This window comes from Gambusia affinis, linkage group LG12 (genome assembly GCF_019740435.1).
Source record: "Gambusia affinis linkage group LG12, SWU_Gaff_1.0, whole genome shotgun sequence".
Taxonomy (NCBI): Eukaryota; Metazoa; Chordata; class Actinopteri; order Cyprinodontiformes; family Poeciliidae; genus Gambusia; species Gambusia affinis.
The window spans coordinates 24711545-24728143 of NC_057879.1; the positions used below are offsets into that span (position 1 = coordinate 24711545).

Sequence of the window (16599 nt, forward strand, 5' to 3'; positions counted from 1 at the left end):
TTGCATAATTAAAAAGAAAAAGAATTAAGTTTAAAATCTATGTAATTAATAAAAAAACAAACATGCTAAAAGTATACCGGTGTTAAAAGTATACCTCTATTTATCCATTGAAATCTCATTTCCTATTGGACTCAAAACAACCTGCAGAACAGGTTTACTGTCCTGTGCATTGAAAAAGAAGCTTAAACTACAAATAAACCACAAGCCAGAATCAGCCAGGAAAACCTGATCAGTGCATCTGTTGTTCAGCAATGACCTTCACATCTAACTTAGTTCAAAATGCTTTCGCATAAATTCAGATTATAATACTTAAAATATGGAAAAAATGTCTTGCTTTAAGTGAAATAATCCATCAACGGAACTAGTAATTTTCAAAACAAGCTCCTATATCTTGCTGGAAAGTTAATTGTAAGTCAGTTTAGTCTTATTTCAAGTGTGCTATGATATTTGCACCAGAAACTAGACAAAAATTACCTGGTAAGATTTTGTGTTTTTGCAGTGTGATATTCTAGATCTGTGATGAAAGGACCACCCTAAAATATTGTGATGGCTGAAAATGGGCCCATTTTGGAAGTCCGGAGTGTTTTCCCTCTGTAACTGCCTATCATTCGGCTCATCTAGCTGCCACCTGCTGCTGGGCGCTCAGAGAGAAACGGCTGGCTGGTTTGAATGCTTCCAGTCAGGTTTAACCGCTGAGCCTTTAACTCTGGCTGGCTGTTTGCCAGCAGACTGAGCCGCGAACAGAGACTCCGCTGGGAGGAGGTGTGTGTGTGTTTGCCCTGAGGCAGACCCAGACAAAGGCATTCAAGGGGCAGGAAGTTGGGAGTGAATGAGTCGGCGTTTAACAGAGGGTGTCAGAGTTCGACCAGTTCATGAAACACTGACATGCCAACGCCAGAGTTAAGTAGAAATTCACCTTGGCCTGTCACAATAAATTGTCCCAGAAGTTATTGCGATAAACAATAATGTTGAGACCATTTTCAAGTAATATAATGGCATAATAATGCAAGAAAACAATCTCAAAGATCAATTAACTTTATGAGGATTTAACACTGGAATTGGAAGACATTTTAAATATCCAAAATAAATGAACAAAACGACAATAAAATTGTCCCTCCTAAAACGGGATGGTTAAGACCAAAACACCAGACTGAAGACTTTTGCCATCTAGTTTTTGGTAGAAAGAAATGGAGAAAAGAGAAAGCAAACTGTGCAAATGGAAACTGAGCTTGTTTTAATTTATCACTGATTTATTCCTCATTGTAAAAGATCTAAGTTCAAGGCAGCTTGAGCAATTTGTCAGTTTTACCAGTTTCTGCATCAAGGAACAACGCAGCACATAACTGAACATCAACTGTACTTTTTTGTTTGTTCTCAGGATAAAAGCAGAACCAGTTGGTGGAGCGTTTTGCTGGTTCTGAGTTTCTATTTGGCTTTAATTTTACTAAACCTGTTCACACACACACACAGAAGCCTTTCTGTAAGGAGCAGAATCTCAGCTTCTGAGTTTGAAGTTTCAGCACCAACATCCAACCACAACTTCAACCCTGCTAAAAAGAAACAAAGTGGGATGTTGGGAAATCTGATTTAAAACATCCGTCATACAGAAATTAAAACACCACCCATTACTCTGTTTAAAGCAACGCTGTTTTAATCCCTTAATATCCAAATTTATATCCAACTTTACACACACACACAAAAAATTATATATATATAAACATACACACACTTTTGTTGCCAGTGTTTCAAATACAGCTAAATACTGAAAAATTCCTTTATCATGCTGTAATAGAAGCTTTTTTATGATATAAACAAATATTGTATTAGGATAAGTATTTATGCAAGTAGTGATGAATAAATGATTTACTTGTTTTGCACATTTTTTATAATCCTTTGATTCAAAGTTTTGTAGTCAAAATACACAGAATTTACTATTCTACAGATTACTTCTTAATGCTGATAATACTCACATTCCATAGTTGCCTAGAGTCGCCAAAACGCTTCATACCCAAACTTAGAATTAACTTTTAGGATTTTGATCACTGCTTGTTTAACTTAATGTACCATGTGCAGAAGACAGTTTGCCTAAAACACTTATTGCACAACTTAGCTCAAAATTAGGATTATTTAATAAATTTAGATGCAAAATTCTAACTTTAAAAAAATCCAATTCCACATTTCTCCTTCTATTTAATATTAGCTTACATTTAACATATGTTGAAAATCCCCCACTAGCAGTAGAGCTGTGTAACTATCAATTCTACAATATTTTTTTTCCTCAAAAAGTATCAAAGTACATTAAATCCTACTTTGAGTTTTATGTCAAATCCACATGAATTAAAAGACAGCCATCACATGTGACATTTTTTACCCAGTTGCACATTAAAAATTACATGTAATGAAACAATTTACAATTAAATAATAAATGTATAAGTTGCATTATCTAATATAAGTGAATAAGACAAATATATATATATATATATATATATATATATATATATATAAATAAATAAAGACTTATTACGCCATCAGTTCAATTAAATCCAAGTCTACGGAACAGTCAAAATGTCACCAAGATCACTCTGTCCCTCTAAAATATTGAAGAAAATCTAAATTTATAGAATCATATTGTTTGCTGAATATTGTGATATTTATCGTAGCTTGAGTAGAATACCGCATATCGTATTGTAACATTAGCATATTGTAACATTAGCGTATTGGTACAGCCCTAATTAGTAGAAGCATATGGAACCATTTTTTGAACATGATGCATTAGATAAGACTTGCTTGTATTTGCAAAGCAAAGCAGCAATTTTCTGCTGCAGTTATTTCAGTGGTTTGGAACGGGCAACCCTTGTTTTGACATGGGAAGGTTAAAAATACATCAGTATTAAATTAGCCACTCTGCCGTCTGACTGGAAAACCTTTATTTCGTTGGGAGAGATATTTTACTGAACTTTAGCACCTGCTTGAACTGAAAGATAGAGTATAAATTAAACTACTTAAATGCTTAAATGTAGCAGAATAAAAACTTTAGAGCAATTTTAACCAAATTTGAGAAAAGTGCTTTACAAAGGTCAAAATACATTCAAAGATCTATAATCATCTAACAGTATAAATGTGCAATAATTCATAGAAGTTAAACTAGAAGAGAAGCAAGATTTTGGTTTTTGCACAGACTATTCTCAGGGATTTTTATTTTGTTTGGCATTTGAGAAAGAATACTTGTATTTTCTATGAATCACATTCAGTCTTCCAAAAAGCTAAAGCTTCACAGATTGAAAAAATTAAAAAGGTTTTAAAGTGACTGGAGTTTGCGCAATAACCAAAGCTTAGAAGTAGCAACAAAGAGGATTCCTGTTCTACATATTAAATGGACCAATTCTCAGTAAAAACCCTAATAAACGCAGTCTGAAATGCTGCACATGTGTAACATCTGCAGTCGCAGCTGGATTGTCCCATCTAAGCTCTCTGATTTAGTTAAGTGAGTAAAGCCCCATTATGTTGGAGTAAACCCTTTAAGGATTATCGGTTCTGATCCGAGCTCAGTTAATGAGCATGCTCAACCAGCAAGCACAGATAACAAAAAAAAACTGACCATTCTGACTCCTTCATTTCTGATTTACCAGTATTTAAAACCCACACTAGAAAAAGACAATGTTATATTATATTAGGATACACAGGCCAGGATTATTTTACACAGTTTCTAATGAAAAACTGTTGGCCAAGTAGTTTTACATCAGGAAGTAGCAAAGCCTGACAAGCCGGTATTAATGTTGCCCATTTTTTTAAAGAATCAGTAACAGTCCGATAAGTACGACTCAGCCGATAAATAATGTTTATTGCGATTGTTTCAAGACGGATGGGCGACCAGATATTTGGTAAAACAACAGTGCAGTGATGAAACGCAAAATTGGGTGGTCATTGTCACTGTTGAAATATCATCCTAAATTTTCATATCATGCTGTAACGTTACCATATAGAAACGCATAATACACCAAATGATGCTGTTTTTAAACAGCCAGCAACATAAAACTATGTCAAAGGATCTGATATACACTAAATGGTAGGATTGAGACCAACAGAACTGAAGTACGTTTGTATTGAACTCAAACAGGTGAATCCATGTGCTGCTTGGTTTAATGGGCGTTCTCCGTTCTAGGTGTACGTAACTTTATGAACAATTTGCTCATAGCCTCCCCTCTGCTACGCTACAGCTAGTCCTACACACCAGAGCCTGCCATGTATGCTAAGGCTGACTAGCATAGCCACTGATGATGGCGGATTAGCAATTTTCCTGCAACGCCAAGGTGCTTAGCAGCACGTACACTAACATGATTGGTAGCGCTTTGACCCTCTCCTTTGCTCTGACTGTCTATTTCTCAACAGAGCGGCTCATTTCTGCAGATGGCAGTAGGAACACTGGGAGGAGGCAGCAGAGAGATTTTTTCACAAATCATCTGTTTCAAGACAGTTTTAATAAGTACATAAATATTTTTGCTACGGTCAAATAGTGATGCTTTAAACAATGTGCTGCTGAGAGACGGCTATGTTCTTATGTCAAATGTGTGACCTTTAGGGTTAAATGTTCAGACGTCTGACTGTGGTTGTATTCAGTAGTATGAACAACCAAAACCGGATCTCAGCAATAATAATGGTAATAATTTAAAAGGGACTTGACCTTTTGACCTGCATGTGAACGTAGTCATGGTGTATCAATGTGTATGCTGCCCGGTGATGCAGAATAGTGGGAATTCGGTTTTAATGCAGCTGATAAGCAGGAAGAAATTTGAGCTTTCAGTATTTAATCACAGATCAGAGTCAAAACGAGACAAAATTAGTTGGTTAAATACCAGCTCACTAAGGTATTTAGCCAGCTGTATGGATTTCTGTCATCTTTGATTCCCACACCAGATTTAGATTCTTGGTGAAGGAAATGCAAAATAAAACTTAGGAAGACTAACGTGGACATCACAAGGGAAGGGAGGAGGGGAGAGACAAAAAGACAGCGAGAAAAACGTGTTTTTTTCTGCTGCAACACATCCATGCTCATGCTGCTGCATAACTTTAATATTCCCATCCTAATTCCCTCCAGTCGACACCCAACCCATTTTCAAATTTCATAAACTCAAACCCGCCGGCAGCCAAATCACATCAGAAAACGTGTTTGTTTACTTTCCGTCTGTGGGCCGATGATAAATACACTGAGGTGTATCGGCTCGCCAACAGTCCTGCCGTCTCTCACGCAGTAGTTCAAATATAGCTCCTAAAATGAGCGCCATCAATCACCACCAGAAACGCTGAGCAAGCCAACGCCGCCATCCCCCTTTGAGTCTCTTCCACAGCGAGAGTAAACCGCTCCTCAGCATGTGGAGGCGGGGATGTTTGAGTACAAACTGTTCAAGGCACTGAGCAGGAATAAAAGCTTTCATTAAAGCTATGGATGAAAGCTGAATGAAAATGGCCGACGGTTTGAATGAACGGCAGATACTTTGGACAGGTGACCCTCCCCTTCCCAGTGAGGTCACGCAGCGAGGAGCTGGGAGCCAGCCAGCATGTTTCTGTGTTTGGCAGCGAGGCAAACACAGCAGACGCCCGTGGGTTTCCCAGCAGGCCTGCAGACGCTGACCTCACTCTCAACCTAACGTAAATACAAGACAAAGTGGCTGACCCAAAACAAACAGGCCGCACGTGCTGCTGCTGGGAACCCAGCGCCGCAAAACAACACGCCGCCTGGAAGCTACAAACGCACACGTGGGTCCACCAGAACGCCGGCCCAGAAAGGGGGAGAAATGGAAACGGACTCAACGATACATGAATGATAAAAGCTTTTTATTGGCTGAGAAACAGGAAGTGTGCAGACGACTTAACACCAAGTCGGTTGGGAGACACACGCAACTAGAAAGACCTCAAAACCAAACAATAAAAGACCTCAGGACGAGCAAGAGACAAACTCAAAATAATAATAAACGGTTCAAATGAAATGGATTAAGACCAAAATGTTTCGACCCGCCTGGGTTAATTTTACTATAAACATCTGTGACAAAGGAATAGATTTGTCATGATAATTTTTGATGGACGACAAATTGTCCAAGATATTGTGATAAACGATAATATTGTTGTTTTGGGCATTTTCAACTAGTACAACAGTAATGGCATAACGATGCAAGAAAACATTCTCAAAGACCAGGCGTGCTGTGGTGGTGTAGGGGATAGTCCGACCCACGTTTGGAGGTCTTGAGTCCCCGACGCCGCTGTCAGGGGTTCGATTCCCTGACCCCCCACAAAAGACACCCCGGAGGGGTAAAACAATAAAAACATTCTCAAAGACCAATAATCTTTAAATTTCTGATAAACATTTAACATTGGAAAACAAAGACATTTTAAATATCCAAAACAAAATAAATAAAAATTAATTATGAAGTCTCTGTAAATTAAATTGTCCTTCAAAAATAAAAGTAAATAAATAAAAAAGCTCGAGACAAAAGCACCAGACTGAAGACTTTCGTCATTCAATTTTGGTAGAAAGAGAGAAAAGAAAAACCGATAAATAATGCAAATGGAAACTGAGTTTGTTTTAAATGATCATGCAATTAATTGCTTAATGCAACAGGGCTACTCAGGATAACCTAAAGACAAACTCAATAAAATAAAAAAAACTTTAAATAAAACTGCCTAGTTTTGCCAGGGTTAATTCTACGTTAAATTTAGCTGAATTAGACCAAGGAAAAATGCTAAAAAAGTAAAACCACAAGCTCAAATGAACCTGTTTAATACATATTTAACCAAAAATACCAACTCATCTTGACTGAAAAGGAAACAGCAATTCCATTTTTCTAGTTCCAGGGTTTAATGCAACTTTTTCCCCCAGATTTGTACATTTTCAACCAATTTTGTTTCATTTGAACATCAAATATCAATGTAAAGTTGCAGAGATAACCATTAGGTGAAGAAGATCTGTAAATACTTGAGCTGCAAACAGCAGGACAAAATAGTGCAAACTGTAAGCAAATTAAACAGAAATGCCAACATTTTCAACTTCAACTGAGGAAGTTTTTATTTGTAATAACTGCACAGTGTTTTCTGTTATAGTCATGTACAGTATATTATTATTACAATATTGTTTTTACAACCAAGAACTTGTTTTTTGTTAATCTTTACACCTATTGCTGCTGCTATACCTGAAATTCCCGGTGGAGAAATTCCTGGGAATCTTTTTAATGGAGATAAATAGAGAAAAAAATAGAAATCATATTACAATCAAGCCTAGGACTAAAAAAAAAACTAATTATTCTTATCCAGATTTGAAAAACATCCAGACTTTTTAAGACTTCGAAAAACTTCAACATATAACAAATAGTCCACAGGTTGCTCAGATTTACACATTTCCCTGACTGTTTTTAATACGTTTTTAGATATTTCAGGACAAGTTATTTACTCTGAAAATGGTTGAATTTGTTTCGTCATGTTTTGTCAATGTTTCAATCAACGTGAACCAAAACAAAGAATATTAAAACTCATTTTTGAGACATGGAACAACATCTTAATGGTCTCTTAAAACATTTTCTACTCCACCAACAAGAATCTCCAAATGTATTACTGGCACACAAGGCATTTTGAGAAACACTTTAAATATTTGACACCCCGTACAAAGTACTTAACTTGCCCTGCATGCCACTTAGGCCTGTTTTCAATTATTTCAAATCCAATTGTGGTTACCAAGACTTCACAATCCTTTTAAATTGTTGTTTTGTTCAGATATTTAAAATGTTTTCTAGTTCCAGTCGTAAATATTCTTTGGAAATTGGTCTTTGAGTGGGTGTGATTGCATTAAAAACCCATTATTATATTTTTTGAAAATGATGTCAAAATTACTTTTTTTATAGCAATAATTTCTGGGACAATAATTTAGTCCAACAAAATTTGTTATTGTGAGAAGCAATATTCTGATGATAAATTATTTACTAAGAGAAAATAAATCAGCATAGAACAAATTAAAACAAATCAAATGGAAGCAACTACAATTAACATGTTTACGTTCCAAAATAAGACTGAATGAAACTTCTGCTTTGCTTTCATTAGCGAGTATAGTAATTGTTTTATTTTTAAAATGTACATTTGTAAGGTTCTGACTGCAAGCAATAATGGATTTGTAGCGAAAAGGAATAAAATCTTCCTCTAGATGTGAAAATAAAAACAGAACTATGTATCCCATCCAAAACAACAGTAGTAGGAACAACTACTCCAATTCAAAGTGCATTCTTAATAAAATCTGACACCGAGATTAATAAGATGCTCCCAAATTATTATGTTAATAGATTTGTTACACAATCAGATGTTCGGACTGAAAAGCGCGGAGTTTGGTAAGTGACAGGTGCTCTCACTACACACCGTCCTGATGTCCTCCGGAAGGCCACATGCCACAGGTGTGCCCACCTTCGGTGCCATCTGGCACAGTGAACCCCTGACACCAAACACAGGCTCCAAAGAAGAAAAAAAACATGCACTGGACTGAAATAAGTGTATTATGCAGCCCAATTTGCTCAGCATTTTACGGAAAAGTAGAGAAATGTCCTGAATTAAAACAATATTAAGGAAAAATGCACATCATCCACACAAAAATGAATCCAAAACATTTCCCCAACTAAGTACAAAATCCCAGCTTCCCAGTAAAACTAGCTTGTCCTCCCAGTGACCTGCAGTGCAAACACATTGAGGAGAAATCCCTTCTTGTGAATGAGATACACGTATCTGACAGCTGCACATGCTTGGTGACACCTCCTAATGTATTTACCGTTCAAACAAGAGCTGAATCACACAGAAAGCAAAAAACAACATGGACGTCACCAACAAGACCTAGCAATTCTGATCAAATCATTTCAGCTCAGTAATTCTAAGCTGCATTCAACTAAAAGAAAATAAACAATTCTGATCTCAACCGTCTGCTTTTGCTAACACACGGCAGCTTTGTTGACATTTCTGCAAACTGATCTGAGTGCAACAGCTCCCCCTTGCCTTAGCGCTCTGCTACTACGCCAACACAAGGGCCCCCTTCCTCACGCAAGACACAAAATGTCGGCATTGCTCAAGTCACATGACCCCCTTTGTACTCAGAAACCCATCTCATGCATAAATAAACCGATAGAACCCGGTAATTTTATCAAATACAGACTCCTTGTGTTTTAATTTCCCCAAAACATTCGTCCATGTCTAGCGAACGAGCCGTTAACTGCTCCAAACCGTCGTGTTTCTCCTGAGAAAATTGGCGGCCATTTTGTGAAAGCTTGCGCAGGAAAAAAAGAGGGGCGCCTCTGATCGTTTAAAAATAAAACAAAGCTCAAAACTTCACATTTTCAAACCGTTAAAACATTACCGATTCCTCTTCTTTCTCCATCCCCGTAGGCATCTGCGGCACAGCCCGGTTAATGGATGCATATTCGTGTAGGTCGGGTAAATCCTCACAACGGAAGACGGGTAGTGGCTTGGAAGCGTCCAGCGCCCGTGCCCGAAACGACAATTTACTCATTTTTTCACAATTCCAGATGCAATATAAATCTATCCGATCTCCTAATGTTCACAACGGCACCGAGTGGAGCTTTCATTGATGTTTCTGTGCGGTTAGTCTCTAACGTTCGGAAGGTTCTAGCTTGTATTTAGGGCGTCGCCAGCGGAGCTGGGGGAAGGCCCGGATCTCGGTCGCTCTCTCTCGGACTGTTTTTTTCCGACGCTCCGCTCCCTATCGGTGGTTCAGTGCGCCATGGACAACATGGCGGACATTTAAAAACTCTTTTGCTCTGTTTCGCTCGGAGCGGTCCAACCCCCAGTTCGTGGACCGACCATTCCCACACGGTCCCGAGCGCTTGCGCGTTGCCGAGGTTGGGGGAAGGGGGTATTTGTTGCAAATCAACTCCGCTCCACACATCCACATCAATTATTGAAATAAACATTAGACATGGCCGAAATACGTAGTAGGATACGGAATAATGAAAATAAATAAAAAACGATTCAATTTATTTCCAAAAATAGGAAAAATCGCTAGAAAATATGAAATACATTCTAAATGAAACTTTTAGATCACACAAAAAAAAATTACCAGCAGAAAATATAAAAAACGCAAAATAAAACAAAAGTTATGTAACAAAGACATACCCAAGATGGAGGAGACGTAAATATAAAAAAGTTAACATTTTAGATGAACATAAGAAAGTAAATGCATGGTCAAAACGTAAAAAAAATCTAAAGATAGATTAAAGTAGTAAATAAATACCACAGTGAACTCACAAACCACAAAACTACTAATATACGTATGTATAAACAAAACACGTAAATAAACTACCAGGTTTAAAAAAGTGGCACAACGGACTGAATATCCCAAACCAATCCAACTTATACGAAAAACAAATAATTAAAAAATGAAAAACAACACAGTTGTGCAAGTGATCTTTTAAATATTATAAAAACTAATTCAGGTTTCTGTATCACTTCTAGATATAATTCCTCTTTGTTTTGCACTTTTATTCTCAATTCTTTACATTTAGATATATTAATTCCTCCTCTGAATATACAGTTAAAAGAATTTATACATGACAAAACTACTCATAATACTTAATATTTTATTCAACCCATATTTCAAAGTTATGGAATGCAGTAATTTTGAGCAAAACTAAATCAACTCCACCTAGAAAATAAGGCTGTTTGTTGCTTTTTTTGTATTTTATTTGGTGTGAAAACAAGAAAAACATGACTGAGTCCTACTCCACCCATTCAACACTAAGGATGCAGTCGTTGCTGGATGAGCAGGAAAAACTGTTCAGATCCACTGAACCTCATCAGCAGTGATGCCACAACTAACTGGCACATAAAAAAAGATGTTTACTCCAGGTGAAATGAGTCACAGCGTGCACAATGCTGCCTCCGTCTGGAAGGACAAGGACATGCATGTGCACAAAAATACAACATGGATCAAGTTTTAAGAGTATTTGCTTTGAAACAGATGCCCCACTTCATTTGGTAATACTCCTAAAATTCACAGAATAATATTAAATTTCCACAAAAGCACCTTACCTGTTAATGCTGTGATCATCCTGGGTCCAGGCAGAGAAGAAAGGTTTTTAGTTTCATTCTTAAACCCATAACTTCCACAAAGATGATCTGGAAACAAACAGAAGAACTGAAATTTTAAAATCTGAAAGCAAATAAAAGAAAAATCAGGACAGAACTGAGAGAAAATTAGGTTTAGCAGAAGTTTGCTCATGTAAGGCTGCAGATAAGACGGACCTGCGCACCAGCTGATGGTGATTGTTGGGCTTGTGAAAGCACACCTGGTGCTGCGCAGGTGTAGAACCAAAAGAAATAACTTAATTTTACCACCGGTCAGATTGCCCAGAGTAAAGCTACAATAGCTTCAGGGATGAAATGATTAATTGAATTAATCCTGATGAATCAATTTTTGAAATAATTGTCAACTATTTTAGTGAATGATTAACCACCAACTCCTGTAAAAAAGCCATTTGCTGAAAGAACAACATACAAAAAGGAGTAATTAAGCCAAAACTGTGCAAAAATATTAGAATTTTGCATTTAAGACTGGAATAAACATCTTTATCTGTAAATATGTTTTATCCCTGAACTCCTTAAGTGGCAGTTGTAGATTCACTCGATTAAATTATGTACATAAAATAAAATCCCCAATTAGACACCCTCTTCTATTCAATTATTATTTGGTTAATACAACAAATAATCGATAAATAAGCTCTATGCTGTATTGATGCAAAGTCAAGCAGAAAGAGTTACGTTAAAAGTATTTTAGCTGCAAATTATTATGCAAGAAAATGTTTATTTTTTTATTGAATCTATTCATGATTTAGTATAAAAAGTCTTAAGAGGTTTAGTGAAAATTCTGCTGAATGTGGATGTTATTCATTAAACAGAATAGTTGATAGAGTAATCAATTATTAAAATAATCATTAGCTGCAGCCCTACACAGCTTGTCAGCAAATTATTAATTCAATCGTAAGTGAAACCAGTAGGAGTTTGACACTTTCCATTCAAACCTGCTGCATGGTGCTAAAATATTCCCACTGTTATAAGACAAAGTTTCTTAAAGTTCTTTCGCGTCTGCAGAAGTTTCTCAGCTGGAAAAAACATTTCTAACCCAGAAAGTGAGACAGCTGCTTCTCTTTTCCCAGCATGTCTGAAGTTTTAAATGTTTTCCAGAAAACATGATAAATTAAATGAATAGCAGAGACGAAACTCTCAACAAAACACCAGATGCATCGCATAGACCGCATGTTGCAAATCAGCCTCTCTGTCTTTGGAAAAAACCCTTAAAACAAATTGTTTATTAGCATATGGACAGGATGCAGAAGATGGGAGTTTCTGTTGCTATTCTGCTTGCTTCTCCAAGATGTAACTAATTTAATCCAGATTAGGGCTGGACGATATGGATGAAAAACGTATAATACAAGCGTTTCAGACCAGACAATGTTGATGGGCATAGATCAGATTTTAGTTTTAAATTTCTGAGATACTGTAGTGTGATTTTTATTTTTTTGTCCACTTTTCACTGAACAATGTTTTTTTTTTTTAGGCAGTAATGAAACATAGTGGCAAAACCTGAAACTACTACTGCACAAGTTATTCAAAAGGTTGTTGCTAGGTAACCACAGAATGATTGAGTTGCTAGGTAACTAAAGAAAGAGTGAGTAAATTGATTCCACCAACCTAGCTTAGCTAGCTGTTAGGAGGTTGAGCAGATAAAGTCTTTCCTCTGCCTACATCCCCCAGAATGCTGTGCGGTTCTGAATCAACATTCAATGAATATTCTACATACCGAATATTCTCAGATGCATCATCTACTTTATTGATATTGACCACATGACTACCGCTATTGATTTATTGTCCAGCCATAATCCAGATCGAGTAGTCTTCAAACGAAATCAAATTAATCTAAGAACAACTGCCTTTGGCCACATAACAAATTACAACAATAATTCAAACATTAAAAAAACAATTACAAACTCATTATGAGGCAAAAAAATTTAAAATAAAAACCATAATTAGGGAGCTCAACAAATTCAACTCTAATACTGTATTTTCAATCAATGTTACATGTTCCGCCTGCAGCTACGAACTGAGCAAATTAAAAGCAGTGTTTGTTTATGGAAAGTAAAGCTTAAAGTAATTATAAGAACTATTTTGAACAATGTTTATGGGCGTTGCAATGTTGAAATTCAAACTTCTTAACTAGAAAGCTCAGAGTTTCCACTTCCTGAGTAACTGGAACGCAGCATGAAAGCCGTCAAGTAAAAATGTGATTATAAGAAGAAAAACTTAAAAACACTAAAACTTTGCAATTGTAATGGAAACGGAACTATTGTTGATTTGAAAAGCAGTCTTGAATTTCACCATTTGGTTTGTTTTGGAAGTAAGCCTTAGTAATTCATATTATTTATTCTTTATATTAACCTCATTTAAGGTTGAATTATATCTTAATGGAGGCGGATGAGACTGTTTCACACGTAGATATCGGCCATTTGCAGAGCTCCCCAAATTGAAGCTGCAGTATAACGGTTTTTTTTTATTATTATTTTACATATTTGTAAAACCTGTTGTGACAGTTTATTATTAGACAGATAATCTGTAAACATACAGGTATGATTGACATGCCGCCTGGCTGTGACTGTTCGTTTCTAGTTAGCACTGGGAGGAACAGAGGAGCTCAACTTTTTCACAGATCATCTGTCTCATACCATACTGACAAAGTGTCTTCAGTCAGAAGCTTCTTCAATCTGCTTTAATACAGACTGCAAGAGGAGATCCTTTCTGCCCACAACCATCAGCTTCTATAACTCTTTGAATTTATTACAAAATATTCAGTTAAGTTTCTTCAGTTTTAAACAGTTAGTTAGTCATGTTAACTGAATGACTGAACTGTTCCAAATAAATTTAGCTAAATTTCACCAAATGTTGTATGTTATTCACAATATTCCAGCTAAACCTGTCGCAATAAGCAATAAAACAATTAATTGCATGATAAATTAAAATAAGGGCAATCATTTCCAGTTGTATGATTTATTATTTTTCTCTTTTGTCTCCTTCTGCCAAAAACTGGATGATGAAAGTCTTCAGTCTGACTAGCCCTTTTTTAAAGGATAATTTTGTTTACAGAGACTTCATACTTAATTTTATTCCTGTTTTGCTTATTTATTTTGAATATTTAAAATGTCTTCCAGCTCCTGCGTTAAATGTTCATTAGAATTTAAAGTTTATTGAGCTTTGAGAATGTGTTCTTACTGTTATTATAATTATATTACTTTAAAATGCTCTGAAAATAACAATATTATTGTTTATCATAATGACTTCTGTAACAATTTATCATCCAGCAAAATCTGTTATTGTGACAGGCCCAATTTCAGCTCTTAAAATGTTTTACCAGTCTCATTTATCATGTGATTTTGGTGTCATTTGATGCCATCAGATGTTTTAAATGAAACAGTATATAAACATTTGGAATGTTTATGATTGAAGACATTATTTTGGAGTGAAAACAGAGCTTGCACGCTTCCAGCTGACACACACAAGTGCAAAGTGGGTGGGGTTTGTCCCACAATAGGGAAATAGTTCAGATAATCACAGGAAAGAACTGGAAAACTCAGCTTTCCAGCTCTCCTAAAGGAGCAGATGTTTTCAGTTCTGGTCGGTTTTTGGGTTTTGTTTGAATTAACAGTGACATTTAAGATGCAGATGTGAAGCCAGGGTGATCCTCCCCCTGCTTTCATGAAGATGGGTTTGTGTTGGTTAGATAATATTTGCAGTGAATGATCCAGGCCGAGCAGTTCCAGGGCAGACCACAGGGACAGCCTGGCACTGTTCAGTCACACACCCAAAACTGCATATGATCCAGCAGAAAAATGTTCCAGATTATCCTGCCATCAGCATGAAAGCTCCTCAAAAGAAGATGGTGTAATAAAAAAAACAGACATCCTTTAACTGTCTCCTTCAGCTGAGGTTTACTCATGAAAAATCTAACAAATCAAATTATATTCGGATATATATTATTATTTCAATATCTATTTACACATTTTTAAAATATCTGGATTCATATTTTGGCGGTTTGGTGGTTTTAGGGGCCGAAAAACTGAGTAGAGACTTGTGGTTTTGCTGTTGAATTGCATCCAGCTGACCAGCCAGGAATTTGATTGCGTGTATGAAATCATCTGATGCCAGAAAACACACTAATCACGACGGGCCTCTTTATTTTGGCCATCAGAGTTAAAAACATGGCAGCAAAATACTCACCGAGTGGATCTGTGTGGAAACGTGGAAGCCTTCGGGATAGATGGGGAACATTTCTGCAAGTTTAACCAGAAGAAGAAGAAAAACCCGAGGGAGAGACGACAGAGAACACGACGCAAGCGAGCCACAGAGGGAGTTAACATCAACGTTAGCCACCGCTGGTTCTACTTAGTTTCACGAACAGAACCAGCCGGTGAGAAGCGGCCGGTTCCCGTTCAACATCCGGGCCGTAAAACGGCGTCTTTCAGTCGGTAAAAGTCCGTATTTTCCTTCCGTTAGTCGAAACTAGGGAGCTGGAAAGCAAAGTGCTACTGTTGGGGGTTAACAACTTTGCTGTGAAACACGCCATCTGATTGGCTAGCCGAGGCCACCAATCACCTGTAGAGAGGCTCCACAGGGGCTGAAACGAAACGTGATTGGCTGGCGCAGACACGAAATACAATGGAGATCCGGATCGCACGTCAACGTCGCCGCCACATTGCAAGGGGCATTTTTTCCAAAAAAGTTCTTTATGAAGATGAAGATAATGATTGAACTAAAAATCTTTTAACAACTAAGATTTTACTGTCATTATGTATATTTTTATGAATTAGAATAAATTATGAATAATTGGGAAATATTTCTTTAAATATGAAAGATTATTTTAGGAAAACATATTTTTTATAATTTTTTAATACCATACTTTTTTTTTTGTTTTACTATTTTATGAAATATTACCACTTTACTTTTGTAAAGTCTACACACTTTACCCACTTTGAGTAATGTCACTAAACAAGCAGTGATGTTTTAACCAAAAATACACCATATACAGTCACACCTACAGTTTATATTAAAGTGAGACTTATTGTTTATAAATACTTATTTTCTCTCCGCTGAGCCTAATGTGACATTTCAGACCAAGTGAAGGTGTGATAAATACCATTGCATATTGCAAGTTACAATTTCACAAGTTTTCTATTGGATAAAATGCTTCTTCCACTTAAGGAAAGTTTTCAAACACTAGAATTTGTAGATGACATCATATTTCTGCGTGATGAGAGTGCTTGAGTAGCCTTTTTTAAATAAATACACTTTACTCGAGTGGCAGGATCATGCTGTGGGGATTCTTTTCTTCAGCAGAGAGAAAGAAGCTGGATGTTGTTAAACATGTCAATCTTGGAGGAAAAACTGTTGCAAAACCTTACCCTTTCAGCAGAACTCTAACCTTAAACCTTATGAGGATGGCCTAGTTAAAGTCCAAACCTGACTGAGTTTCTGTGGCAAAACGTCAAATTTGAAGTGCAGATACATGCTCTGTCCAAT

At 36.6% G+C, this 16599-nt stretch overlaps 1 protein-coding gene across 2 annotated transcripts in view; it reads right to left on the reverse strand.

The window, feature by feature from the left end:
* LOC122841288 (enhancer of polycomb homolog 1-like) overlaps window positions 1–15632 on the reverse strand; it is a 35270-nt gene extending 19638 nt beyond the window's left edge. The window contains exons 1-2 of one of the 2 annotated variants that reach the window (XM_044134477.1): window positions 15301–15632; window positions 11065–11151 (exon numbers count right to left, since the gene is read on the reverse strand). Coding sequence is in view for 1 of the 2 variants with exons in the window: in XM_044134476.1 (XP_043990411.1) it covers window positions 9374–9526 (153 nt within the window). In the remaining variant the exon portion in view is untranslated. Of the gene's footprint in view, window positions 1–9373; window positions 9876–11064; window positions 11152–15300 lie in introns of those variants that run through there. The other variant, XM_044134476.1, reaches the window with a different exon arrangement.
* Between the last annotated feature and the right edge of the window lie 967 nt (window positions 15633–16599).